This window comes from Polypterus senegalus, chromosome 12 (assembly GCF_016835505.1).
Source record: "Polypterus senegalus isolate Bchr_013 chromosome 12, ASM1683550v1, whole genome shotgun sequence".
Taxonomy (NCBI): domain Eukaryota; kingdom Metazoa; phylum Chordata; class Cladistia; order Polypteriformes; family Polypteridae; genus Polypterus; species Polypterus senegalus.
Genome location: NC_053165.1, coordinates 163,019,937 through 163,047,804, shown reverse-complemented (window position 1 = coordinate 163,047,804; position 27,868 = coordinate 163,019,937). Strand labels below are relative to the sequence as shown.

General features: G+C 40.9%; 1 protein-coding gene across 1 annotated transcript in view; it reads right to left on the bottom strand.

Annotated features, from left to right (window-relative positions):
• Positions 1 to 27,459, bottom strand: part of LOC120540106 (von Willebrand factor A domain-containing protein 7-like) — a 44,698-nt gene extending 17,239 nt beyond the window's left edge. The window contains exons 1-11 of the mRNA XM_039770596.1: positions 27,175 to 27,459; positions 25,500 to 25,622; positions 17,166 to 17,354; positions 16,353 to 16,428; positions 14,041 to 14,132; positions 12,184 to 12,348; positions 11,794 to 12,003; positions 10,524 to 10,662; positions 8,779 to 8,912; positions 2,753 to 3,007; positions 2,312 to 2,353 (exon numbers count right to left, since the gene is read on the bottom strand). Of these exons, the coding sequence (XP_039626530.1) occupies positions 2,312 to 2,353; positions 2,753 to 3,007; positions 8,779 to 8,912; positions 10,524 to 10,662; positions 11,794 to 12,003; positions 12,184 to 12,348; positions 14,041 to 14,132; positions 16,353 to 16,428; positions 17,166 to 17,354; positions 25,500 to 25,622; positions 27,175 to 27,424 (1,675 nt within the window). The 5' untranslated portion in view covers positions 27,425 to 27,459. The remainder of the gene's footprint in view (positions 1 to 2,311; positions 2,354 to 2,752; positions 3,008 to 8,778; positions 8,913 to 10,523; positions 10,663 to 11,793; positions 12,004 to 12,183; positions 12,349 to 14,040; positions 14,133 to 16,352; positions 16,429 to 17,165; positions 17,355 to 25,499; positions 25,623 to 27,174) is intronic.
• Between the last annotated feature and the right edge of the window lie 409 nt (positions 27,460 to 27,868).

Sequence of the window (27,868 nt, the reverse complement as noted above, 5' to 3'; positions counted from 1 at the left end):
CTGAATCAGAGCACGGACTCTCTGCTTACACTGCCAGAGACATCCACATTAAGACGTAAAGAATAACAGGAAGGGGACAAATTAAAGATGGAAGTTTCAACCTCTCAAAAAGTAAGTAAATGGCAGATGATCTTAAATATGTTATGTTTCCATGTATGTGTTCCTTCCCTGGCTTATATTTATATTCCTTTTCCTTGTTTTTTTTTTATTTGCTCATTTTTCAGTTAAAATTATTTATTATGATTACTGTATTTATTATGTTTAGTGTATTATTCATTTTGTTATGTTTCAGAATATTAATCTACTGTCTCTTCCTGTTACTTGTTTTTTGGGGTGGAGCCCCAAGAGGCGGGACTACCCGTTACATCACTGCTGAGAGACACTCCTCCCCCAGGCCCATGAAAAGCAGGCCAGGAAGTGAGTCCTTTGTGGTTCATTGAGTTGTTTGGAATTTTTTTGTGATTATTGTTTTGTTTGTTGGATTTACTGACTTTTTGCTTCTGTTTCTTGGATTTTTTTATTATATTATTTTTTGGGGGACTTATTCGCCTTATGATTGCATATAATGTACCTCCTTTTTACTCTTTTCAGTTTTGTTTTGTTTTTTTAAATTGGTGAATAAATGTCCTCTTTTGTAAAGATTCTTGTGGAACTTCCATGCAGGCAAGCCTTGGTTTCCATGGTCTTCCTTCTTGTGAAACTTATTTTGAGATATCTGAGACTCTTTTGTGATAATTTAATTTTAGAATCCTATCCTCCATTTTCAGGCCTAGACAGGCCTGAAGCCTCCCATTTGCCTAAGGTCATGCTTGCCTTGGAGTGACTCTGGTTTTGGGCAGGCCAGTTAGGATTCTGCCCTGATTTTTGGGGGTCATTTTGAAGGTCTAACCCCTTTTGCTATTTTGTGGTGCCAGAATCACAGAAACATCTTTGCAGAATCTTCTAAGTGATGCTTTATTTTTTTTTTTTGCCCTTGCCAGTCTTTAAATAAGGCTTGTTGGATATTTCTGAGCTATGAATGTCCCCTGTAGTGACTACTGGAATCACAGTAGCCCCAGTCTTGACTGGTGGCCTTACCTGGCAGTGTGGCAATAGGTTCCTGTTTTTTCAACTTCTCTGTGCTGGACTGCCCTGAGCTCCGAGGTCTGTCCAGTTCCTTTGAGGTGGTCTCGTCCCCTTCTCAAGTTCTTTACTACTCCCTAATTCTATCTCTGACTTGTTCTGAATGCTCTTTTGTTTGCTTTCTCTCCCCTTTACTGTTGGACATCAGTGACAGAGGTGGGATCGAGGATAGGTGAGCCACCAACTGGAGACCACCAACAAATCAGGGGAGTCTGGAAGGGTGAGACATGGCACTGAGTAGAGGGAGGAAGACTCACCCTGTTCTTTTTTAAGATAGATTTTCAGTTTGTTTCATTAGATTTGGCAGGATGGACAAATGCTGCTTTCCTGATTAGTTAGAAATAAATGGACCTTAATAAACTATGAGAATCTGAGGCAACAAAATGTGGAAATAGTTTTGGGGCTGAATTCTTTTTCCAGGCACTGTGAAATATGTCTGCATTTTTGAAAAGCTCGCTGTGCCACAGCTTTAAAACTATGGCTTAGCAGGACATGTCCGTTCATCCATCCATCCATCTTCTGACCAGCCTATCTAGTTCAGTATTTATCAGTTCATTTCCCTTGTAAGGTACGTTTATGTCTAGTGGTTGTAACTGAGTGTACATTATGCACTAAGGTTCAGTAATAGTTTTCAGTTTAAATCATTTATGTTCCTGCTCAGTAACTACCTGTATGTTATTCTTTTAGACTGCTTTGTGTCTGATTTTACGGTAGCTGAACCCTCCAGCATGCCAGTGCAATGGGCGGCCACAATGGAGAGGTGATACTGGTTTTTCATTACTAGAGTTCTGCTGTAGTCCAGTCAGTTTGCAGTCTGTAGTTCAGTCCTGCCGACTACGCTATTTGCTGCTGCTCTGCCCAATTCATTCATCACTGAGCCTGCTTAGATTTTAGGAGGCCAAAGTCAATCCCAGCAGTAACAGCTGCAAGGTAGAAACCTTCCATAGATGGGATGCCAGTCCATGAAAGGGCACACTCATTCATTCACAAGACCAGTTTTGAACCGCCAGTTAATCACGTCTTTGAGATGTGCAAGGAAAACGTTCACAGGCACATGGAAACAGAAAAAACACACAAGGAATTTAACTGAGGACACTGAAGCTTTGAGATGGCAGCTCTAATTACTGCACTGCCTCCGCTTTTGATATGTCATCACTAAAACGGTTTATCATTATTTATTGTTCTTTACCTTTTCCATCCAGAGAAACGTCTCGCTTCTTTCTTGTAGTATCTTAAAAAAAATACAAAATATTTGTATGAATTAAACATAAAATTCTTTCTTCAATCAAACCGATATAAAATGAAATTCTCTGATCTGCTTCATTTAATGGGATCAGAAAACCCCAGGAAACATCTTCAGGAGAACTCAGGAGAAATGAATTAAGAATGTCAATCTTTACAGTAAGAAGGTGAAAAGGCCAAAACGGACATCCTCCACAAACTTATTCTTCCATTTTCCGAACCCATTTAATCCATTAACAGGGTAATGGGGAAGGGATTAGCACTCAGCACCAACCACTGCACCTCCGTGCCACTCTCTCAAATCTGTGTCACTAATTTCTGTTTGTCTGCCATACTGAAAACTGTAAAGCTGGTCATGCACAAGTAGGCACCATAATGGCCGACTCACCCCACGGTGTAAGCAGAGCGAAGTAAAAGGGCACGTTGTTCTTCTTCTTCACGGAGACGCTGAGCTCCGTCAGGGTTTCGTCGACGTAGAAGAGGAGCTTCTTGGTTCTCTCGGTGATCTGCACAAGGACAGCAGGAGCCGAATTCAGGGCCAGTTCTGTGATTCCCAGGACTGTATCGAGCTTCCCTTTTTCGACGAGGGTGTAATGTTGACCCGTCTCTTCTGCCAGCTTCTCGTACTCGTTGCCTTCAACTCCTAAAAAAAAAAAAAATAGGTGAGTCCCAGTCATGATGAGAGGGGTATGTGAAGCCTCAAAAAGACCCATAAAGCAGTCGAGGACCTTCATTAGCCTGTCCAAGTGAGGCTCACCTCACAAAACAAAAAGGGACTTGTAAGTTTGTGGGACTGAAGGCGTAGAAGAAGAGTACTAGAAGTAGCGGTAGCTACGTTATCACATGGAAAGTGTGTGAAATTCTTACTTGCTGGTGCACCCAACAAGCACCATGTTGTCACTGTCCAGCCAGCAGGATAACCAGGAATGTATTCAAGTATGCAACTTCATTTTAATTAACAAAAAGCACAAATCAGCTTACCTGATGAACTGCTTAATCTCAGTTCCATCGTCTTCACTGGTGATTTATAAAACTAGTAAATTTCACTTTAGTACGTATTGTGAGCTGGGGGTGGAGATCACACCCTACAGGTTAAAAAAAAACGTTGGAAGACTATCTTCACATCGCTCCCTTGCTTGCGGGCGATCTGTCACACGATCCGCGCCGTACTTCGCAGACTTAAAAGTCCGACCAGCACCTGTTCATTTTTGGTTGATCGTTTGCCTTTCTCTCTGTCTGTCCTTCCCTGCTCCTGACGCGCGTTCCTTTGAAGAAGGAAGATATGTTTGCATTCTTTTAATTGTGAGACGGAACTGTCATCTCCGTCTTGTCAAGGAGCACAGCTTAAACTTTTAAAAAAGAGACATACTGTATGTTTGTTTGCAGTGTTTGAATAAAGTTCCTGTCTCGACAACCTCCTGTGTTTCTGTGCAAATCTGTGACCCAAGCGTGACAATATCTCTTTATTATTTGAAGCAGTGCTGGTAGCATCAGGCACGAGACAGGGGCCAAGCTGTCCATCACGGGGGGCACTCGCACCCATGCCCAGTCAATTTAGAGTCATCCACTCAACCTTACAGAGGAGAATGTGGCGCAGTGATCAGGGGTCCAAAACTGAAAATGAGCAGATGATGCAAACCAAGGAGTCAGAAGGAACCTTTCATCAAAGCCCAGAATTCAATCAAAAAATGGAGTCAAGAAACGATTTGAGTCTCAAGACCAGGAAAGCAGGAGAAACGTTTTAGTCCATCACTAAGGAAACAGTTGGTGTCTGTTCAAACTCGGATACCCTGGAAGTACTGGGATTGCTCATTTCATGTCGCTACCGACCAGTCCTGGGGAATTCTGGGATGGTTTCCCCTGGCAGCAGACTGCACACTCTTCTTTGAATAGCAGCGCCCATGGCAAACCCAAAATGGTGTTGTGGTGGAATGTTAAAAAAACAAAATTTGAACTTATTTGGTGGCAAAAACAAACCTCAGATTCAGATTCTCTGTACTTCAAATCCCCATAATACAGTAAATGTAAAAATTCTGAACAAGCACTAGACTGAGCACAATATTAGAAATTATAATGGCTAGGAGCAAGGATTTTTAATCAGTAATCGAGAGAAAATGGCGTAATCAAAAATCTAACAAATAATCAAAACCAGGAAGGAAACAACACTCTTAGCAAAGCCAAAATGTGAGACAAAAATCAAAGTAAAAAAATAAGAACATAAGTCGAGAATCAGTAGAAGAAGAGCACAAAAAGCTTGCATTTTGAATCCGTGAGCTTGGATGGGAAGTGACTCTTGTGATGATCTTTTAAACCGGTCAGCAACTCCAAGGTCACAACTCTAATCACACGAGACGTTTCCTAGCAATAGGAACACAAAATGGTGGCAAAAAACGGCCCAACTGCATTTACAGGATGCAAACACAGCTACCAACCACCAAACTAACGTTAAATTCAGATCCTATGGTATAGAAAAAGGAGTCTAAACCCCTCACAAAAGAGGTGAAGAATTTCACCCAAAAATGTAAATAAATCACCTGTCCGTACCGGAGAGCGACTATAGGCTGACTCCAGCACTAAGAGCTTGTTGACCGACGGAGATGAAGCTTTACAGTTTAATTGAGAGGTGACAAGACTGAAGTGTGTCAAATTCTTAAAGGAGTTAGCCCAGCAGATTGAGGCTGTCAATTTAAACGTTAAAAACCGGAAATTACTGCAGGCCAATGACCAGCCCTGAGACACGGCGTGAAGAAGAGTCATCTGGAGACGATTTGCACACTAACAGGTGTTATGGATATTCTCTTTTTGGTTATTTCTGTTGTTTTTCATTGTTATTTTTCAAATGCTTTTCATTTGTATGTGTTTTTTTTAATATCATTAAGTATTTGGGTTTCTTTGTATTTCTTCCTATGTGTAGGATGTGATTCTGATGTTTGTTTTATGCTTGAATTTGAACCCCAAAAGTTGTCTTCATTGCTGTCTTTATTTTCTCAAATTATATGATGGCTTAGTGCTAATCACATGACGGCAGCTGTCATGTCGGTGATGTCACAGGAAGCTTTGCTATAAATTTTTATGATCTCCGATTTTCAGAAAATTATTGTGCAAATTCCAGCAGAGTTTCTGGCTAACTTTATATTGACTGTAGCGCTTTGACACACTCAAATTCGGAGTTTGAGACTTGTTTTGTGTTTTTTTACTTTCTCGTCTACAAAGTACAGTGGAATCTCGGGTCACGACTGTAATTCGTTCCAAAACTCGGGTCGTAACCCAATTTGGTCGTGACTCAAAGTAATTTCCCCCATAGGATTGTATGTAAATACAATTAATCCGTTCCAGACCGTACGAACTGTATGTAAATATATATTTTTAAGAGATTTTTAAGCACAAAAATAGTTAATTATACCATAGAATGCACAGTGTAATAGTAAACTAAATGTAAAAACATTGAATAACACTGAGAAAACCTTGAACATAGAAAACTAACATTGCAAGAGTTTGCATTATAGCCTCACAAACCGCTCGCTGTAAACACTTTTTTTTTAATGAGTTTAAAGCACAGGGAAAATCATGAACATTTGAAAAATCTGTAATTTAATAAACAACCAAGAAAAGTCAAATTGCAACAATTCACGCTACGAACCGATCGCTGTAAACAGAAGTGAAGTGGAGGTTAAAATCCAATAGAAAATAAGTCTTCATTAAATACAATGAGGTTAAAACAATGCTTGAATCAGTCTCTTTAGAAACAAGCCCAGCGCCTTCTCGGCCTTACGCGGCCAGCCTCTCTCTCTCTCTCTCTCGCTCGCTCGCTCGCTGCACAGGGACAGACTGAACATGTGCGGAAATCATCGGCACATGCGAACCGGAAGGGAAACTGGCTTGTTTGTCACCCGAGTGTGTGGTCGTGAACAGAAGCAACAGTTTGGCGAACTTTTTGGTCATAACCCGATTTGTACGTGTTCCAAGATGTTTGTGACCCGAGGTCCCACTGTATAGGGAGAGTATTGTAATCCTCCAAAAATTCAATGTCAAGATTTTAATGAATCTTGATGTTTTAGACCTCCCCGAGCCCGAAAATACCATTTTTGGAATTGTGTCTGTCTGTGTGTGTGTGTTTGTGAACTCGATAACTCAATAACTCGAGTACGCTTTCTATTCGGTCAAGCAAATTTTGCATACAAAACGTAGATTTCTATCAACTGCTGGACTGTTTCCACTAACCAGAAGTGGTATTTTACCTTTTATTCATGCAGCTGCAGAGTCTGATTTATTCAACTTTACTTTTATAATAATTGTTCAATATATTATTAATTTAATTTGATTTGTTGTTGATGGTTCTTTAATGTACATCATATAAAGATATAATCCTTGTTTTGCGGTTTACTCCTCAAATATCCATCCCCATATGTGAGTATACAAGGAAGTCGAGGGGAGATCACTTCTGATTTTTGAAACTTAACAAAGTTTAAAATTTATTAACATTTTACTGTGGTACCGTTTTGTCTTTTTTTTTGGGTGCTGCCATTTTGTTGATCCTGTCTTTAGGTTGCCAGGGCGTTTTCAAAGATCTCATTAGGTCAAGTGTTTAAAAGTCAACTCAAGGGACCTTTTTGAAAACCTGCACCAGAGTGCTGTGGACCTCAGATTGGGCCAAAGGTTTGCAAAGCAGGGACAACGCAGGAGTGGCTGAGGATCACCTCTGGGGACGTCCTGCCAGAGCCTTGACTTGAACTCAATCCAACCTTTCTAGAGAGACCTGAAAATAGTAATCCATTGATGATCTCCATCACACGTGACAGAGCTTGAGGGGAGTTGTCGTGAAGAATGGCAGAAAATCCCCAAATCCAGGTTGGTGAAGCTGGTTGCCGCAAACAAAAGAAGACATCAGGTATTAACCGCTGCCAAAAGGGCTGAATAAAGGATCTTCATACTTGTGTCAATGTGATTTTGTCAGTTTTAATAACTATAATATACTTTTCACAGTTTGTCATTAAGGGGTATTGAGTGTGGCATGATGAGGGAAAATTGAATTTAAATGACTTTAGCACAAGGCTGCAACAAAACAAAATGTGAAAACAGTAAAGGGGTCTGAACACATTCTGAAGAACACATTCTTAATCCTCCGTAAGCTCTGAATGTTGGAGACATGTAGAAGTTATGAACCTCCACAAGGGGGCCAGGATTTAGATGCGGATTTTAGATTTATGAGCCTAAACAAAAGAGACAGAGACACTAAGAACGTTGTATAAATTCAGATGATGAGCTGGCTAGAAAGACACCAGAAAAGCAGGAGCTGAGCGAGGAGAAGACAAACTTCATCGTAATTACAACATTAAGTACCACCTGAGGGACCGAAGAGCTGAAAATATCAGGTTGTATGGTCTGCATAGCCACATTTCTATTTTGATTTTGTTTATGGCACTAGCCATTTTAGGAGAATGTGAAAAGTTTAAACGTTAGTAAGCCTGATTTCCTGTTTATAGATTTTGTTCTATTTTAGCGCCGGGTGTTGAGAAAACAAGTTCTTCCTCAGCTACGTCAGTCAAGGGTGAGGGCGCAAACACTCGTAAGAAGTAAGCCACAGTGACAGTCATAACTGAGTGAAGTCTGAAGTTAGTGTACTGTGCTGGTTTATCAGACAGATTGAGAAAACACACGTAAATAAAGCATAGTAAAGCTCAAAAATCTTGAGTAAAAATACCAAGACATGCATTAAAAATCACAGTCAAAAATCTTAGGGCAAGAGCCAAATCCTGAAAAGCTAATAAAAAGGAATTAAAGATGCAAAAGTCAGAATGACAAAGGTAGTTTTCTACCTGTAAATTTGGATGAGCGAGTACTCTGACAGCTGACCTTTGAACTCATTGCATGATTGTCAGGGTTGTGACCCTTGTGACCCCGCCCCTAACAGCTACCATAGCAAAGGGTGAACATAAAATGGTGACTCTCATTATAAACAAAATGGCATCAAAGATGTTTCAAAATAAATATTCATAGGTGGATTGATACAATCAGTCAAATTTCTAATGCAAGAATACAGAAAGGAGAGTAATGTCGGAGGTGTAACATGTAACCGTAGTTGACAGGAAAAAGAATCTGTGCATTTATGTTTTAAGGAATTGTGTCCTCAAAAGCCTTCCCCATAATAAATCACCTACCAGTGTCTGGGCAGAGTTGTGTGATTTTATAGTGCGATAAAACATTTGGCGCAGTGAGTAGGATCAATTTCATTTTATATTGCAATAAGACATCACTGTAGGAAGACCTGAAAATCTCAACAATCAATATCATTATTTTTTTCTTCAAACCTTCTACATGAAAAAGTGATGGAAAAATCATGACTGTCCTTACTTAATTTCGTCAAAAAAATCAAAGGAGTACAAAGTGTGTAATAAATGAAAACAAAAGGCTTACCACCTCCTGTCGCACTACAATATCCAGTCAACATGGGATAAATTTGGGTCTGAACGGTAATGGCCTGGATCATCACTTCATCCAGCAGGTGGACATCTTTTGCTCCGGCGTCCGTGAAGAGAAAGATATTTGACCTGGAAATAGGAAGACAATGGTGGCAGACCATCATGTGGACAACATCCTCAAGTACGGTGCAGTGCACTGCAACACACTATACACCAGTAGAGGGCCTGGGTAAGGCCTGTGCCCACCCACTCTTCTCACTGGCATGTCTTGTAGCTTAACTTTGTAATATACACGTATTTAATAGACATCCCCTTTGATTTAAATATTAACTAGTTATAATTTTACACAGCAAAATCTCCAGTGTTAACGTTATCACTATATGAATTAATTTAAGTGTTAAAGAGTATTTGGGAAGCATACACACAGGTGACAATTTTACAGCACACATCTATATAACAAGGTTTAGAAAATATGATTGATTTTAAATTTCATCAATCATAGACACTCAAACCCTGAGGACACGTGGATGCCACTCAGACAATATCTGGGTGTGGGTTTCAAATCGAAGATGCTGGGCCTGTCAGTCACCACCGTTAACCAGTGTATCACCAAAAAGGAAAAAACTTCCTAAACAGTGTCACGCATGCGCGCATAGGGAGCCGCGGAAAGACCCGACGAGCCGCGTATCACATCGAGCCAGGGGATCAAGGCGAGGCACTAACCTTTCTTTCTTTTGTTCCCGTAGAAAGACAGACTCAGCGCCGCCATAAAATCCTGGAGGCCTGGACAACAACATGTAACCACTTCCGCATTCTGTCCCTTCCTGGTTTCCCTACGATGACGTCATTCCTCCCACACACCACTACGATCCCCTCTCAGCATGCCATTCAATTTCCGGTCCCTCCTTATTTAAGTTCCTCTCTACAAACAGAGACTGTGTGATGCTATGACCTACTGTCAAAGCATAGCACCTGTACAGATTGTTATAAAATACTTTGTTTTTCTTCTTTACAGTATACGGGGCCGGAAACCCCAAACCTTGACCTGTCTTTGTGTTCTTATTACAACAGATAAAGACATCTGAGAATTATTAAATATATAAGTAAAGAGAAATACAGTACATTACCTTGGAAATAAAAAAATAAATCTCTCTATTATAATAAAAAAAGCCTGGGATGACATGAAACTTTCCCAGAGAGATACTTTCACATCCCGCGAGACGAGACTTTGTGCCAAGAGATTTAACCAGGCCCGGGGCCAGAAATAAAAGACAAAGAGTAGATGACAAAGTAGAACATCGTAAAGAATTCAAAAATGTTGGCGTGATACACATGCTGAGCAGGTTAGAGATAATGGAAGTACGACAATTTGAAAGTCTCAAAAAATGATAGTAAAGATCGCATTAGCGCAAACAAACAGAAATTATTACTCGGTGAAATAATGGAATGGCGAAAAGAGATCGAATATATTGTTCGAATTTAAATTTTAAGTCGGAAACTTGTAGATCGTCTAATTCGTGTTGTCATCAGGGAAAAGTAGTGTTTCTTCCCAATGAAAAGGCGCTTCTGCAAGAATTAAAAGATTTGCTCTTTGGTGAAAGTGGAATCCACATACGTGAGTGGCAGAAACATGAAGTGGCTGGAGCGTAGTGCGGGCAGGGGGGTTGGCGAGCGAAGCGGGCAGGGTGCAGAGCCCCCTAGTAAGTACGTAAATAAACAGGTAAACAGACATGTACACACCTGGGCTCGCTGCTTGCCAAAGCCAACTTTAGGCCATTCATGGACATCTCTGGGCAGTCATCACCTCCAGAGGCGCTGAGAGCTCCAATCTGAGCTTGTAAATACGCCACATCGTGGGTCACAATGGCAGGACCAAAAGCTGTTAAAAATAGAAAAACTCTGTAGTGAGTGGGCCTGTTTTTAGCAATTTCACGTTTGGTTTTGTTCCTTCACCTCACTGAGTGAAGATGTCCCTCATCCACTCCTGTGTTGTCGTTTCTTTGTGTCACTTGTCCTGTTAGAAGGTGAACCTTCGGCTCAGTCTGAGGTCCAAACCTCTCTCAGCAGGGTCTGCTTAAGGTCATCTCTGCACTTTGTCCCCTTTAGCTTTCCCTCCACCCTGACTAGTCTTCTAGTCCCTGATGCTGCCACCACCAAGCTTCACTGTTTGACTTGTGCCTGGCCTCCTGCAGAAGTGGCGCTGATCCTGGTTTGTTTCATCAGACCACAAAATCTTGTTGCTTACAGTCTGAGAGTCCCTTATGTGCGCTTTTGCAGACTACAGGTGGTCTTTCATGTGTTCTCTAGCCATTCTGTCATAAGCACAGATTACAGGAATGTTGCAGTGCTGGTTGTCCTTCTGGAAGAACACAGGTTCTCTGGCGCTGAGCCACAGTGACGATTGGGTTTTTGGTCACCTCTCTTACCAAGGCCCATGGCTCCATGATTGTCCAGTTTGCCTGTTAGCCTCCTCAAAGGTGACGGCTGGTGGTCTGACGTAGCAGAAGGAGGTCTCTTTTAAGCCATTTGGCTAAGCCGGCTATTCTTCAATCCCAAGGTCTTGTGTTTGAGTTCAGAGACGGTGAGCAGCAGAAAGTGAATTCCTGAGCAGGTACGTGCGGTGGGCACCCTGCCAGATGCTCACAGAAGTGATCCATGGAGACCAATAAGGTGGTATGGGTGTCTGTTTGTGCTAAACATGGAGTCCTCTCTCATCTGACGCTCCTGTTGGCCTCTTGAATCAAACACACACCCCGCTGAATTCTTCTTACACTCCTTGGCATTCACTGGCACCAGGATTGTGTTGCTCATTTACAAAGGTGTCCAAGTTTTCAAACTGTGATACTAAAGTCATGTAGTAGTAATACTGAACCAGACGTGCTTGTCTTTAAATATAAAGTGCTTTACCAGCTAGTTGATCTAGTGATGTAAAGCTAATACTAACATTTTACTTCTTTTTATTTTACAATACTAGAGAAGATAATATTGATGCAGTTAAACAAATACTCACCGGGATCATTGAATGGCACCAGCACATAATTGTATGGCGCATCCGGGGAGTTCATAGACTTTTTGATGATGCTGATGCAGATGGTCTTGACCAGTTCGATTTCATTACCCATGCTGCCCGTCGTGTCGATGACAAATGCCAAGGTGTAACCCTGCAGGTTAAAAAGTTTCCTAAAAATGGAAGGCCCAACACTGTCCAGGAATCCAAAACCTAAAATGGTTCAAAATAAATTGTCAAGGTTCAGAAACTGCTGTTAAACCAGGCCGACTTCACGTCAGGTTTACATTTAGTCTGAGGTTGGAATCACGAAGACGTAACCTTAACACGCCTCCTTGATCCAATGCAGAGTTGCCAGCAGAGGCCTCACCCTGGGCGACCTTCTGTGCTTACCTGGGCCTATGAAGAACTCCACCGTCGCATCCTCCGCTAACTGAGCAGCCTCTTTGTGTAAATCAGAATGAGGAGAAAGTACCGGGTTTGCGGTTTCTTTGTTGATGCCACCTATAGGGGACTCAAGCTGGGTCTCATCATTTAGACCACCGTGCCCACATTTTCCTGAAAAATAAAATGCAGAACAAAAAGCGTGAAGAGTCTGACAAACAAGAAGAAGAAATAACCGTTTTTTTTTTAGTTAACAACCAAGTTGTCCCGACATCTCATTCAGACGCTTCTTCAAAGTTGTCAAGGTTCCCAACTTCAGCTGCACAACTTTTCAGATTCCCTCATCTGTTTGTGCAAAGAAGATCTTCCAGGCTTCAATCCGCAGAATTTCCACTGCTGGCTGCAAGTTTGCAATTCACTATTGAATCAAAAGAATTCTGCTAGATGAAACTTTATGGATGGCTTTGAGGATTTTGAAGGCCTCAGTTAGGTCCTCATGCAGCCTTAGAAAGGTTGGATCGCCGTATTCAACATTTATACTCCGAAACTGAACGGACTCAGATAGTCGTGGGCAGAGGATGCGCACCCTGACCTGTTAGTACTGCAATCGTGTGAGTGCGGCACCGCGCTGATGCCTTCACTCTTGAAGTGGAGGAGAACACACAGGAAGATGGCTGACATCACGTCCGTTTCAGCATTGTAAGCACCAACCCTTCTGGTCTCAGTGGTAATTAATCCTTTCGGCCCTGACATCCTATTCCTAGTACATAAATTTGCAGCTGTTTTTATAAAGCACAGGTACGTTTGCAGTTGTTGGAACCGGCGCATGCTACTATTAGCATAGACTGGAGAGACTGGCATACAGTCCGTGAAACATGGAAGTGAAACAAGTAGTGCTGGAAGTTTTTGGCAGCTATTGTATAATAATGGTTATATATATTTTTTTTCATTTTTGAGCTTCCTAGACACCCCAAAAAGGTAGAACATCTCACAAAATCATTTCTCCCATAAAAACAGAAAATCCAGGGCCAAAAGGGTTAAACCAAATCCCAGCCTGAAAGCTGCCGCTTTTTTGTGGACCACCTTGAGAGCAGGACAGACCACCCTGCAGAAGCTCCTACTTTGTAACCGGAAACTGCTGGCATGGATTTGTTCCTGTTGCCCAAGTCGTACTTCACAGTCTGCAGACAGGCAGGCAGACAGAGGGATTCTAAGTAATCGACAGAAGCTGGGACACCTGTGCAAATTGTTTGCTTCAGCTTGCAAGGCTCCATTTACTTTCATTGCTACAGAACATCTGTAGGTTGTTTCAAGATTCTTTATTTGTCACATACACGGGTATACAAGTGCAACATGTAGGGAAAAGTGTTGTTCTCTGTCTCCAGAATGTCTTCTCTGACTTTAGTACTTTTAATCCTGCCGATCACAGTGCAAGTAGATCATTTAAATTAAATTAAATTACATGAGAAAAGGAAATGTAAATAAAGAAAAGGGCAAAACTAAGGTGACACAATATCTGGGGAAAAAAGTATATATCTGAATAAGCTGAACAATTTTAAACAGGTTCTGAGTGTATGTTCCCTGACAAAGGCCCACTTATATTATTCTCACATTTCCTTTTTTCCAAGTTTTCACATTTAAACCTCTGGCAGTTTACTGCTCAGCTTTTCACCATTTTAGGTCATTCATTGCATTTCAGCTGATTACATTTAAAGAAAAACTGGAAAACTGAGGTGTTCCAGAACTTGTGCTACATATGGCAGGTATAGGATATCCTGTAATTACTGTAATATTTACTCTATTTAGTTTACTGCATTAGTATTTGTGATTTCTTGCTTGTGCTGCCATCTGTTCTCCTTTTCGTACCTTTAGGTTTGGCCGGACAGGTCGCCGACATTTTGTATCCACTGGTCAGCAGGTCGTTCACCAGGAGATTCCTACTGCAGTCTAAAACGCCTCTGCAAACAGAAATGAATAAAGAAATGTTGTGATGTGAGATTGTGCGTACAAGTTGATAAATATTTTGTATGTCTTTATTTGTAACTTAGGCAAAGCAAATATAATGTTAGTGTTGCATTAGTGAGAAGCATTCATGTTTACAAACGCCACCAGGACTAAGTCAGGATGGGTTTGGGGGAAACAAGTTTGGCGAGTGTTTCTCTGAATCCCCATAGGAAAGCCAGGCTGGCCAAACTAGCAAACTTTATCTCAACAAATGGTTTTGGGGGTGGCAGGTGTGAAGATGTTCTGTTCCCCCATTGGTTTGAAGTATGGCTGTTTGAAACTGGCTTGTATCAGAAGCCTTTAAGTACCACAACGTCCTATTGGCTGTAGGGGTTGGACAGAGAATCTCTAAATTTAACTTGTTTAACCTCACACTCTCTCTTACCAAACTGACCCATGAACTGAAAGGACAACACAATGAAGAGCACAGCTCGGCAGCCATACTGAGACAGGCATGTGGCCTGTTCTGAAGAAAGCTGACCACAAATGAGGACTTAAGTAGAGACATTTTAAGTCACTAACAAGTCTGTGTGCCACCTGGCACTACACATCACCATTTACCATGTTGTATGGTTGTCAATATTCAAATGAGGATGCATATTATTATTTATGAATATTATCAATAATACATTGTTTAAATTGTAACTTAACTCCTGCTTGTCTTTTACTACACCTAACTGCCTGAGGTTATACATGTAGAACGAAAAGGTGGGGAGAAGTTATATGGGACAATACCTTATAAAAAGTGGTAAGTCTGGGATATCTGAGGCATTCTGACAAAGGCTACATATTAATAACACAAAAGGGGAAAGTAGAGCAAAATATGCAAAATATTACTCTACCAAGACAAAACAAGAAACGTTGACTAACTTCAGAAAATGAGCGTCAGAACAGCTGTTAGCATTACTGAAATACATGGGGGTCAGGATGCACCTCAACGTACAGGATCAGTAAGTGGCGTGACCCTTTCACATTATCTGACATCAAACACTTTATTTATTTATTTAGCATATACTTTTGTTAATCTTCAATGGGTGGCCTTTGGGGGGTCAGGGCACAGGGTCAGCCATTGTATGTTATGTTGCACTCTAATGTTTAATGGCAATGAGTTCAATTGAAGTGAAGGTGTCTGAAATTCCTAAAAGCCAGTCACACTTCAGCATTGTAAACTTCCAACATTTGTTTGGCATTTTTCAAAGCTTTAATGAAGTTTTACAAACGTATTTGGGTGTTTTAAGGGGTTTCTCAGACATTTTTGAAGAGTTTTTAAAGAAGCATTTTGCAAGGACATCCTCAACTGTCACCATTTTGAGGGTCGTGAGGTGATTGCTGTGTCTGCAGAATGTCTGCTCTGACTTCAGGGCTTTTAATCCTGCTGATCACAGGATTAACGAGGAGCGGACATCGGTGACGTGAGTACAGACTGGGGGGCTCACCAGTGAGACTGGAGCAGCACTTCTCAACCTAAATGGGGTCGCAGGGGGCTGCTGGTGGGTCACGATGGGCCACATGTGGGTCAAGGCAGGTTGCCTCTAAGACAGTTGCACTCATTTCACCAAGGGGGACCCTTCCATTGATGGGTTGTGAAGACACTGACATGAGAAATAAAGTGGATTGTTACACCAGAATGGCTGAGAAATTATAATCTACTAGACAATCCTGATAGATAGATAGATAGATAGATAGATAGATAGATAAATAGATAGATAGATAGATAGATAGATAGATAGATAGATAGATGGCAGGATTAGACAGATAGATAGATAGCGTAGTTGGCATGATTAGGTAGATTGATAGGTAGATAGTGTAGATGGCAGCCCCTCTGGGTTGCAACGATGCCTCTGATTCTCGCAAGGCTTCTTGGGAGATGGAGTTGGATACAGCCCTGTTGGGATCCGGGAATGCATTGCGTCAGTCTGTGTTGGGTTGAGTGGCTGCTACGCCCTTTACTGTTGTCACAATAGATAGATAGATAGATAGATAGATAGATAGATAGATAGATAGATAGATAGATAGATAGATAGATAGATAGATAGATAGATAGATAGAGTGAAAGGCACTATATGATAGATAGATAGATAGATAGATAGATAGATAGATAGATAGATAGATAGATAGATAGATAGATAGATAGATAGATAGATAGACGTGTAAGGTGCTCTGAGTCGCCGTACCTCAGCGTACGAAGGCAGTCCCTGCAAGTGTTCATCATAGACGAGGCGGTCGGAAATGCGGCTTCTGCAGCATTCACTGTTGATACAAACAGAAGACACCATCAGTTAAAGACTGTAAGTTGCTGTAATAATGGACATCTTGTGGTAGATTAAGTGATTTTGAGGTCGTCCCACAGTTCCATGGGGTGTGCCCCTTTTTTTTGACATCCCCGTAGTCTCCAGGTTTTTACAGATGGGACTTGCTCTCAAATCTTCAACCACCTTTTGTTCCTTTTGACTATCAGGTCGCTCTCCATTCAGACTGCTGGTTCCAATGTGTTTGACTTTGTGTGTCTTCGTCTCGTCCTTTCTGTTAAAAACATTGCTGTCTCACTCCGAGTCGGTTTAGTTTTGCTCATCTCTGCCTCCGAGGGATCCCTAATAATCACTAGCAGACAACGATAAACCGAGGGAATCCTCGACACAAATGCCGCCCTCCCCTTCCATGCAGAAGTCGCTTCCTCTTCAAGTTCAAAATGGAAGAAGTTGAGTTTCTCAGATATCTCCAGTGTTTACTGCAGCTAATAAAACTGTCATGGGCTTTTAAAAATAGCACAATTTTGAAATAAAAATAAATCATCACTTGTATGAAGTCCTGCAATGCAGTGGCATCCTATGAAGTCCTCTTTGTGCCAAGGTGGGCTCAGGCCACAATCCAATCGGTTTCAAAATGTTTTTTTTTTTTATTTTGTGAACAAATATTTATTTTAGAAAACAAATTAAATCCATAAAAGAGACCGTTCTTTGAAAGGAGTCATGTTTTGTGCCACTCACCCAGGTGCCTGTAGGGCGTCCGCTTTCCCATTTCCACCCAGTTGGTGTTGCTGTAGAATTTCTGCAGGATGTGCAGCGCCGTGCCAGTCGAAATTTGGATCATTTCGTATGCTGAAAAGTCCATTTTATCCCCCGAGTCTTTCAACTGAGTGATAATCGCTTCACGATACTCCTGGATATAGCTGATCCCTGAAACAGAGGCAGAAATATAAAAACGGCAGATTTGACAATCACACATCGAGGCATGCGGGAAACACAACAACAGCAAGGGGGAAAGCCGCCGGTGAGTTCTGTCAACTCCCTTCTCATGGCTGATGAAAAGCCAGACACGAGAGAAGTCAGAAGGCCGTGGCGACGAGTGATGTCGTGTCACTGTCACACTGACCAAAGGGGATATCACAACGTGAAAGGGGAGTTTTAGTGGAGAGTCAGCCTGAGCTCTCCTGCAGGACGACATGTTAGTGAGCTGACAAGAATATTTGATAACATAACTGGGAGAAATGAGAGAACTGAACAAGGGACTGGACACGCATTCTTGGCACGGCCATTCCCCGGTGTTTGTAACGTGTGCTAATATATTGCATTGCATTTTTCATTCCAACAGATGGTGCATACAACTAACACTATGCCCTAATAGAGAATATCTCTCTATTATATTAAAAAATCCTGCGACACAAAGAGACTTTTTGGAAGATTTTAATTCAAGTCCCATGAGACAAGACTTTTGCCAAGAGAAGTGTTCAAGTCCCGCCCTCCTCTCACCATTTCCGGTTAACGGTCCACGCCTGCCATCCTCTCACTTCTCATTTGTGTGAATTCTTTTGTCAGACTCAGTTCCTGCGCTCTCAGCTCTTATAAATTTTTATGTTTTCCTCTCTTTAAATTCCCGATAAAAGAAGACATATTATGTCCAAATCTTATTGAAGAATTTCATCACGAAGGGATATCAACAGAAAAAAGTAGTACACGGGCAATTCTAGCGCCAAGAAACGATGAAGTCAAACAAATTAACGTGAAAATCGTTGATCGGTTGCACGGCAGATTGGTTAAATGCGTATCAATAGACTGTACTGAAGCAGTTGGTGGTGATGGTGTGGAAGATGAAAACATTAACTTACAACATCATGAAGAATATCGACAACCGTTAAAATCGTCTGGTCTTCTACTGTAGGAAGAGGGACATATCGTAATGTTATCACGTAATTTATGTCTGAGTGAAGGGCTTTGCAATAGGACAAGATGAGTTGTATTCAAAATTATTCTAACAGTTCTGACATGAAAAATTATAACAGGCGACAAGAAAGGTAATGGAGTCCATCTTCAGGGATAACATGAGACACCAAAGGAGATCTTGTATTAAAACATTTACAGTTTCTCGGTAGCTCCGCTTTTGCAAAGCCAATTAACAAATCACAGGGACAAACATTCGAAAAAATCGTTTTATTTATTAGAGAGAAAGAAACGAAATTTTCTCACAGGCAGTTATACGTTGCGTTGTCACAATGAAAGTCCAAACACGGAATCAAAATTCAATGTGATATTGACGAAACGTTCATTCAAAAAAATAGATTTTACTTTTATGGTAAAAGTGTAAGTTTAAAAAGTATTTGCATGTTAATTTCAAATCCAAACAGAATGAAAGCGCGTAACGCAACGAATATCTCAAACGCAACATGAAACATAATTTTCTTTCAGATTTTTACGTTTTATTATTTTTTACTATTGTTAATTACTCGCTGTAATGTAAAATAGTTAGTTCTATTACGCATATGTCATAATACATTTTTCTTGAATATTTTACGTCACTGTCCTGAACGACACTGTTAAAGTCTCCATTCACATGTGCATGCTAAGTTTGGCACACAGGGCAGGGGCTCAGCATTTAGAATTGCTAGCCAAGCATTGGATTAGATAGCCAAAGACAACTGGAGGATTGTATAGTCAGCCTAACCACAGAACAGTATTTCTGTCCTCTGTCAGTACAAAATCTTCTTTCCTTGTTGGGAGAATGAGCACCGGCATGTAGGCATTATGATATCTCTGTATTTTGTGGAGGACCTGCCCTTGTTTGGAGACCAGAGAAGACCAGCAAGTGAAGCAGACAGTATTAAAAGGCTTGATCAACAGCCAAACCCTTCGAAGCTGTGTCGGACCTCCGTCTGAAAACCCTCTCAGCGTGGCGACGAAAAAATGGCAGACTGCGTAGATCCAGATTCCCACCTGGATAAAAATCTGTCATATGCTTCCCGTCTGTAACCGCGTCAACCGTCAGTAAATGTAAGCTACAGTATATTTTTCTCATGTGATTCTTATACCGCCGTAATCACGATGGGAGGGATATCGCCTTTTCTGTCATATTACTATATTGTTTAGTTACTTGATGTGCCGCGATTTCAAAAGAACACATTTCTGGAGAGTTAATGCCTCTTAAGGAAACAGCATATGTAACAATTCCCATGAAAATAACAATCTGTTTAAATTGTACATCCGCTTCTCCATACGCGTAGCGCCCGCCTGGGGGTTGACGAGTGAAGTAACTAAAAAACTAAAAAAAAAAAAATGAAAAACAGCTTAATGACAGCCAACCCATATAATAATTCATATCACCATCTTCTTTCGGCTGCTTCCGTTAGGGGTCTCCACAGCAGATCATCTTCTTCCATATCTTCCTGTCCTCGTCATCTTGCTCTGTCACCCCCATCACCTGCATGTCCCCGCTCACCACATCCATAAATCTTCTCTTAGGCCTTCCTCTTCTCCTCCTCCCTGTCAGCTCTATCCTTATCACCCTTCTCCCAGTATACCCAGCATCTCTCCTCTGCACATGTCCAAACCAAACTGTTATTATAAAGTGTATTGACGTGACGAACACACGAGACCCCAGATTTGATGAATGTGATGGACTGACTCTGGTTTAGTTGCCATTTCAGCAGGACCAATGCTGTGTGTTTGCATTTAAGAAGTACGCCGTCCGTCAGTTTACATCGCCTACTTGTTGTCACGTAGAACTAGATGTCAGTGCTTTCTCTCACTGTCGGTAAAACCGTAAGCTGGATCACTTCAAACAGAAATTAGAAAGCCCCAAACGTGGACAGTGAATGAACTGCGCTATATAAACCGTTATTCTCACGACATCACGTGATGTGACCTTTGAGGCCCGTCACCTCTGTCACACACATGCACATGGCAGGCACTCTTTGGGCTTACCTAAGGGTAAAACACTGATGTCTTCTCTCGCACCTCGGCAAAACCCCAGAAAGGAAGACCAGCTAAAGCCTAACCAACTTCCACGCCCCTCTCCAGACCACGCCCTCTTGCTGACCTCACTTCCTCCGGTGCCCTGTTGGACCCTCCTCTTCCTTTCCACTGACTAGAAAGCCAGTCGGGTCCATTCTGGACTCAGTCTTTTGAGATCACTCTACAGAGCTAGCGACTAACGGCAAGATACGGGGTGGACCCTCAAACCTACAGCAGTAACCCAGGACCACTTCTGTGCCCAGTAATGGTGGTAAATAAAAAGTAAACAATCATTAGCTTGTGTTGTGCCAAAAGAGCAATCCATAATTAAATATACATAAATATATGAAATCCTCATATTCAGACCTGAGAAGCAGCCCAGAATACCAATGAGGCCCGGAAATCAGAATTTCCCAACTCTGCGAGGCCAGCATGTTCTCTTTATAGCTACAAATGGATGTTTAACATAGTTAACATAGTATATCCCCCCAACACTAAGGATCCTCCTAAACCCCAGCATTCCGTTATAAACAAATTAAACTCTTTCACTAGGATAGATTTACCTGATTTACAAAAAATAATCTCTCAATTAAAACCCTCCACCTGCGTCCTTGACCCAATACAAACAAATTATTTCAAAGAAGTATCAGGCGTGCTAATTGATAAAGTTCTTGGCATAGTAAAAAATTGTCATTAGATACGGGGGTCTTCCCAGACTGTCTTAAGACTGCTGGAGTTAAACCCCTACTTAAGAAACATAATTTCGACCCCTCGGCTCTTGAAAATTTTAGACCCATCTCTAACCTGCCTTTCTTAAGTAAAGTTCTAGAGAAGGCAGTCATTATGCAGTTAAATGACCACCTCAATAAACCTGCTATTCTTGATAAATTTCAGTCGGGTTTTAGAACAAATCACAGCACAGAAACTGCACTGCGAGTAAATGCAGACAGAGGCCATTTATCTGTTCTCATCCTCTTAGATCGGAGTGCTGCATTTGACACCATTGATCACAACATTCTTAGAAATCGCCTCAGTCAATGGGTGGGCCTCTCTGGCAGTGTCTTAAATTGGTTTGAATCCTACCTGACAGGGAGAAAATATTTTGTTAGTTGTGGGAATCACATCTCAAAGACACATGATATCCAATATGGTGTTCCACAAGGTTCTATCCTGGTCAGCTGCTCTTCTCAATCTACATGCTTCCGTTAGGTCAGATTATCTCGGGACACAACGTGAGCTACCACAGCTATGCTGATGACACACAGCTGTACTTATCAATAGCACCTGATGACTCCGACTCTCTCGATTCACTAACACAATGTTTGACTGGTATTTCTGAATGGATGAATAGTAACTTTCTCAAGTTAAATAAAGAGAAAACTGAAATCATAGTCATTGGCAATAATGGATACAATGAGGCTATTAGAAATAAACTGGATACATTAGGATTAAAAGTCAAGACGGAGGTAAAAAGCTTAGGGGTAACCGTTGACTGTAACCTGAATTTTAAATCGCATATTCATCAGATCAGTAGGAAAGCATTTTTTCACTTAAGAAACATAAGTAAAGTTAGACCTCTTATATCACTGAAAGATGCTGAGAAATTAGTTCACGCCTTTGTTTTCAGTCGACTAGATTACTGTAATGCACTCCTATCAGGACCACCCAAAAAAGACATAAATCACTTGCAACGAGTGCAGAATGGAGCTGCTAGAATCCTAACTAGGAAAAGAAAATCCGAACACATTTCTCCAGTTTTGATGTCACTACACTGGTTGCCTGTGTCATTCAGGATTGACTTTAAAATACTGCTTATGGTTTATAAAGCCTTAAATAATCTGCTCCATCTTATATATCGGAATGCCTGACACCTTATATTCCAAATCGTAACCTTAGATCCTCAAATGAGTGTCTCCTTATAATTCCAAAAGCTAAACTTAAAAGAAGTGGTGAGGCGGGCAGGCGGCCTTCTGCTGTTATGCACCTAAAATCTGGAATAGCCTGCCAATAGGAATTCACCAGGCTGATACAGTAGAGCACTTTAAAACACTGCTGAAAACACATTACTGTAACATGGCCTTCTCATAACTTCACTTTAACTTAATCCTGATACTCTGTATGTTCAATTCATCATAATAACTACTCATTAGAACAATTAGAACAATCTAGACGAGAACAGGCCATTCAGCCCAACAAAGCTCGCCAGTCCTATCCACTTGCTTCCTCCAAGAAAACATCAAGTCGAGTTTTGAAAGTCCCTAACGTCTTACTGTCTACCACACTACTTGGTAACTTATTCCAAGTGTCTATCGTTCTTTGTGTAAAGAAAAACTTCCTAATGTTTGTGTGAAATTTACCCTTAACAAGTTTCCAACTGTGTCCCCGTGTTCTTGATGAGCTCATTTTAAAATACAAGTCTCGATCCACTGTACTAATTCCCTTCATAATTTTAAACACTTCAATCATGTCACCTCTTAATCTTCTTTTGCTTAAACTGTAAAGGCTCAGCTCTTTTAATCTTTCCTCATAATTCAACCCCTGTAGACCTGGAATCAGCCTAGTCGCTCTTCTCTGGACCTTTTCTAGTGCTGCTATGTCCTTTTTGTAGCCTGGAGACCAAAACTGCACACAGTACTCAAGATGAGGCCTCACCAGTGCATTATAAAGGTTGAGCATAACCTCCTTGGACTTGTACTCCACAGATCGTGCTATATAACCTAACATTCTGTTAGCCTTCTTAATGGCTTCTGAACACTGTTTGGAAGTTGATAGCTTAGAGTCCACTATGACTCCTAAATCCTTCTCATAAGGTGTACTCTCGATTTTTCGACCGCCCATTGTGTATTCAAACCTAATATTTTTACTTCCTATGTGTAATACTTTACATTTACTGACATTAAATTTCATCTGCCACAAATCTGCCCAAGCCTGTATGCTATCCAAGTCCTTCTGTAATGATATAACGGATTCCAAATTATCTGCTAATCCACCTATCTTGGTATCATCTGCAAACTTAACCAGCTTGTTACTTATATTCCTATCTAAATCATTTATATATATTAAAAATAGCAGCGGCCCTAGCACTGACCCCTGTGGAACACCACTCTTAACATCGGCCAGTTCTGATGAGGTTCCTCACCATCACCCTCTGCTTCCTGTGTCTGAGCCAATTCTGCACCCATCTAAAAACATCACCCTGAATTCCCACTTCTTTTAACTTGATGCCCAACCTCTCATGTGGCACCTTATCAAATGCTTTCTGAAAGTCCAGATAAATAATATCATAAGCTCCACTTTGATCGTATCCTTTTGTTGCCTCCTCATAGAATTCCAACATGTTAGTAAAACACGACCTCCCCCTTCTGAACCCATGCTGACTGTTCAGAATAACTCCTGTCCTTGTCATGTGTTGCTCAATCTTATCCTTAATAATTCCTTCCATTAATTTTCCTGTGATGCTTGTTAAGCTTACTGGCCTATAGTTGCTTGGATCTGCCCTGTCACCCTTTTTATATAATGGGATGATATTTGCCATTTTCCAGTCCTTTGGAATCTCTCCAGTGCACAGTGACTTCCTAAAAATGTGTCAAGGGTTTATATATGTACTCACTAGCCTCCTTAAGAACACGAGGATAAATATTATCTGGGCCTGGTGATTTGTTTGATTTCATCTTATTTAATCTGAGCAGCTCTTCTCCCTCTACAATTTCCAAATCCCTCAGTACCTCCTTAGTAGTTGTGTTTACCTCTGGCAGGTTATCCACTTGCTCACTTGTAAACACCTCAGAAAAATGTAAGTTTAGGGCATCTGCTATTTCATTGTCTGTGTCTTTTAATTCCCCTTTACTATTCCTGATGAACTTGACCTCCTCCTTAACTGTTCTTTTACTACTAAAATACTGAAAGAATCTCTTGGGGTCTTCTTTCGCCTTATCTGCTATATTCCTCTCCAACTGTCTTTTAGCCTCTCTGATATCCTTCTTAATGGTTGCCCTCATGTTCTCATACGCGCTACGGTCCTCTACGGTCCTCTATGGTGGTTCTAAAATCCGTACTGACCCCTACTCTCTCTTCTGTTTCTTTTTCCGGTTTCTTTGTGGTGGTGACCTGCGCCACCTCCACCTACTCAAAGCTTCATGATGTTCCAACATTGATGGACTAAAAGCCAGAAGTCCATGTGACCATCATCATCAAGTGACTCCGTGAGAACCCTAAATCCAAAGAGGACTGTTTCATTTACGTATGTTAGGTAGAATGCCCAAAGGGGGACTGGGTGGTCTCATGGTCTGAATCCCCACAGATTTTATTTTTTTTCTCCAGCCGTCTGGAGTTTTTTTTTTTTCTGTCCACCCTGACCATCGGACTTTACTCCTTTTCTATGTTAACTAATGTTGTCTTATTTGAATTTCTTATTTTGTCTTTTATTTTTCTTTTCTTGTCTTCATTATGTAAAGCACTTTGAGCTACTTTTTGTATGAAAATGTGCTATAGAAATAAATGTTGTTGTTTCTTTCTTTCTTTATTTATGACTTCTGTATTCCTGCTCTCCTTTTGCTACATTAATGTCAGTCACCAGAATGAATGGGATTTGTACTTCCTCTGTCTTTCTTTATTTCTTACTTCTTTTCACTTTATTTTTTCTTTTTTCAATTATAGAATCCATTTGTGTGTTGTCTCGATTACATGGAATTTTCTATTATGATTGTCCGCGACAGTGCTAAAGTTTGCGGTGTGCCATCTGTTGGAGTGTAAAATGCAATGCGTTGTATGACTAAGATCGACTGAGATCGATTTATGATGAATGTTTGATGCAGAACAGCACAAGTTTTCCTTTATTAAATTACAGCGTCAGCTTTTCTGTTGTCTCATTTGTTATTGGATTCTTGGAAGTTTGTGATGCGCCATCTGTAGGAATGAAAAGTGCAATGCATTTTACTACTACATGCATTACAAAAGCCATTCCAACAGTTGGTGAACCACAAACTTTAACGCTGAATACGTCCCTCAGAGTGTAGCTGACAAACAGAAATAAATCAAGTGACAGTGATGGACATTTGACATGTCACAGCACAGCCTTTTCAGTTCTTTCACACTTACCTTCCCTGATCTTTTCACAGTGAAAATTGTACTGGCTGTCTTCTGCATAGTTAAGTTCTACTTCGTTATTTCCTTTCATGATGTTGTCAATGGCCTGGATGAACTGGCCAGGGGACACGTTTGCTGGAGATAATAAAAGAAATGAAGTATTTCATTAATTCAGGGTTCAAAATTTGATTTGCTCTGTAAGAAAATGCTCTTGTGCATTAAAAACAGCTACACAAAAAAGACATTGCAGCAGGATTTGGATTTGAAGGAAGGGGCTGCAATAAATAAGAAGGCGCACGTGTGTGAACCTCAGCGTTTTACTTCTCCAGCCAGGACTCGTCAGGCCGAAATATTCGAACATGAGCGAGTCACCCGTAAGACAACCTTCAGATCAGTGACGTCAGACGAGCCGGAGGAGCCTCACTCCGAAATGACGACGACGACGACGACGACACAAACACAGCCGCTGCGCTGAGCATCCTCTTCAACTGAGCGCGACTGGCAATTCAGGTAGACGGCCAGCAGGGGCCACCAAAGCTCAGGAATTGAAAAACTCGGGCAGGGCCAGAATAGCAGCTGCAAAGCATCTTGGGATAGCATCTGCCTGAAAAGGAACCTTCTAAAATATTTACGAGTCCAAGCGGGTCATTTCAACTGGCAGCGTGGGCAACGCATAAAACCAGAAAGACGTAAAACACCGTAATCTGAATTATAAAGCACCTTTATATAGCGTCCTTTACGGGTGTGTTGGTCGTGAATGGTTTTTATAAAAATAATATATAATGAAGGATATAATAGTATCAATATTACATTTTAATTATATAGCACATTTATATGCTCTTTGACTGTGTTGCTCATGAATGGTTCCATATAAAATAATAAGAATATAATAATAACGAAACATTATTTTTATAGAGCATCTTTATATTACACTATTTGATTGTGTTGGTCATGAATGACTCTATATAAAATAATAATACTAATACAGTACTAATAATAATAATACACTTTAATAATATGGCACATTTATTCATGTAAAAAGGTAAGAATGTATTATTATTATTATTATTACTCTTTTTTATGTAGCAGCTATATATTATATGATATGATTGTGTTGGTCATGAATGATTTTATAAAAATAAGGATTTAATAATAATATTACATTTTAATTATATAACACATTTATATAGCATGTTTTATGACTGTTGGCCATGAATGGGTTTATATTAAATTCTAAGGCTATAATTAAAAAAATTCTGGGACAGTTAAAAAAAACTCCTAACCCCCCATGTTTTTAATCGTTTTTTTTCGTGTCTACGGTTTACTTGCACTGCTTTACATGCACAGGACTGTCATGTTTTGTAGGAAAACAATGAGCCGTAACATAAGGACATTTATGTTAGGTTTAAGTAACGACGTATAAATGTATAAAAATCTGTTATGTTCCAGTATCTGTTCTTATGAATGACTGGTAATTACCTTGTAGATAGAAAGTGAATCTGCTGACGAGAGGAACGATTGTCAGACAAGCAGGATGGCAGCACGTGTTGTGGTGTCCTGAGTAGAAGGTGGTGCAGTGCCAATCACAGACAGCAAGCTGGCAGGAGGTCACCTGGAACTGTGAGACCTTAGCACTAACCACGTGCTGCCTTACCACCCAATGTTAAAGAAACATGAAATGACCAACCTCGGAAGTACGCCTTGAACAGACTGGTCGGAGTCAGGGGGCGCAGGCCCACCAGCTCTCCTGGCCTGAAGGCCGCCTTTCCTGGCAGCGGGTTTCTTTCCATAAAAGTGGCCACAGCCCTCAGGATGGCCTTGGTAGTGATGTCTTCATCGGTGAGGTCGTTTGGACCCAAGTCAGGGGAATCTTTGTTGGGAAGGAAGGCAAACGCCCACCCGATACACAGAATCAGCAGCCCAGAATGGAGATGCATGTTCTTCTGCTCGTGGCTTTCGTTCTGCTCCACAGCCAAAGCCTCTCTGCCTTAAGAGTGTCTTGGATCAAGGAAATGTTATGTCATACATGAGGGGTTTGGTTTCATTGCCAAAAGGTGCCACCCACCGCCAACCAAAAAAGAAAAAAAGAAAGAAAGGAAGAAAGAAAAATGTACTTTTCAATTGTGTAATTTGCCTGTGAAGCTCCAATTATGAGCATCAGAAGCTTCTCACTCCTCCACATGCAGTTTGTATGTCGCTCGTCCTTCTTCTATTTAGGTCCACAGTATATAAAGTCTTAACGTTTGAGGGAGCATTTATATCTATTATATAGTGCCTTTCACATCTATCTATCTATCTATCTATCTATTACAGTATATAGTGCCTTTCAGTTCTATCTATCTATCTATCTATCTATCTATCTATCTATCTATCTATTATAT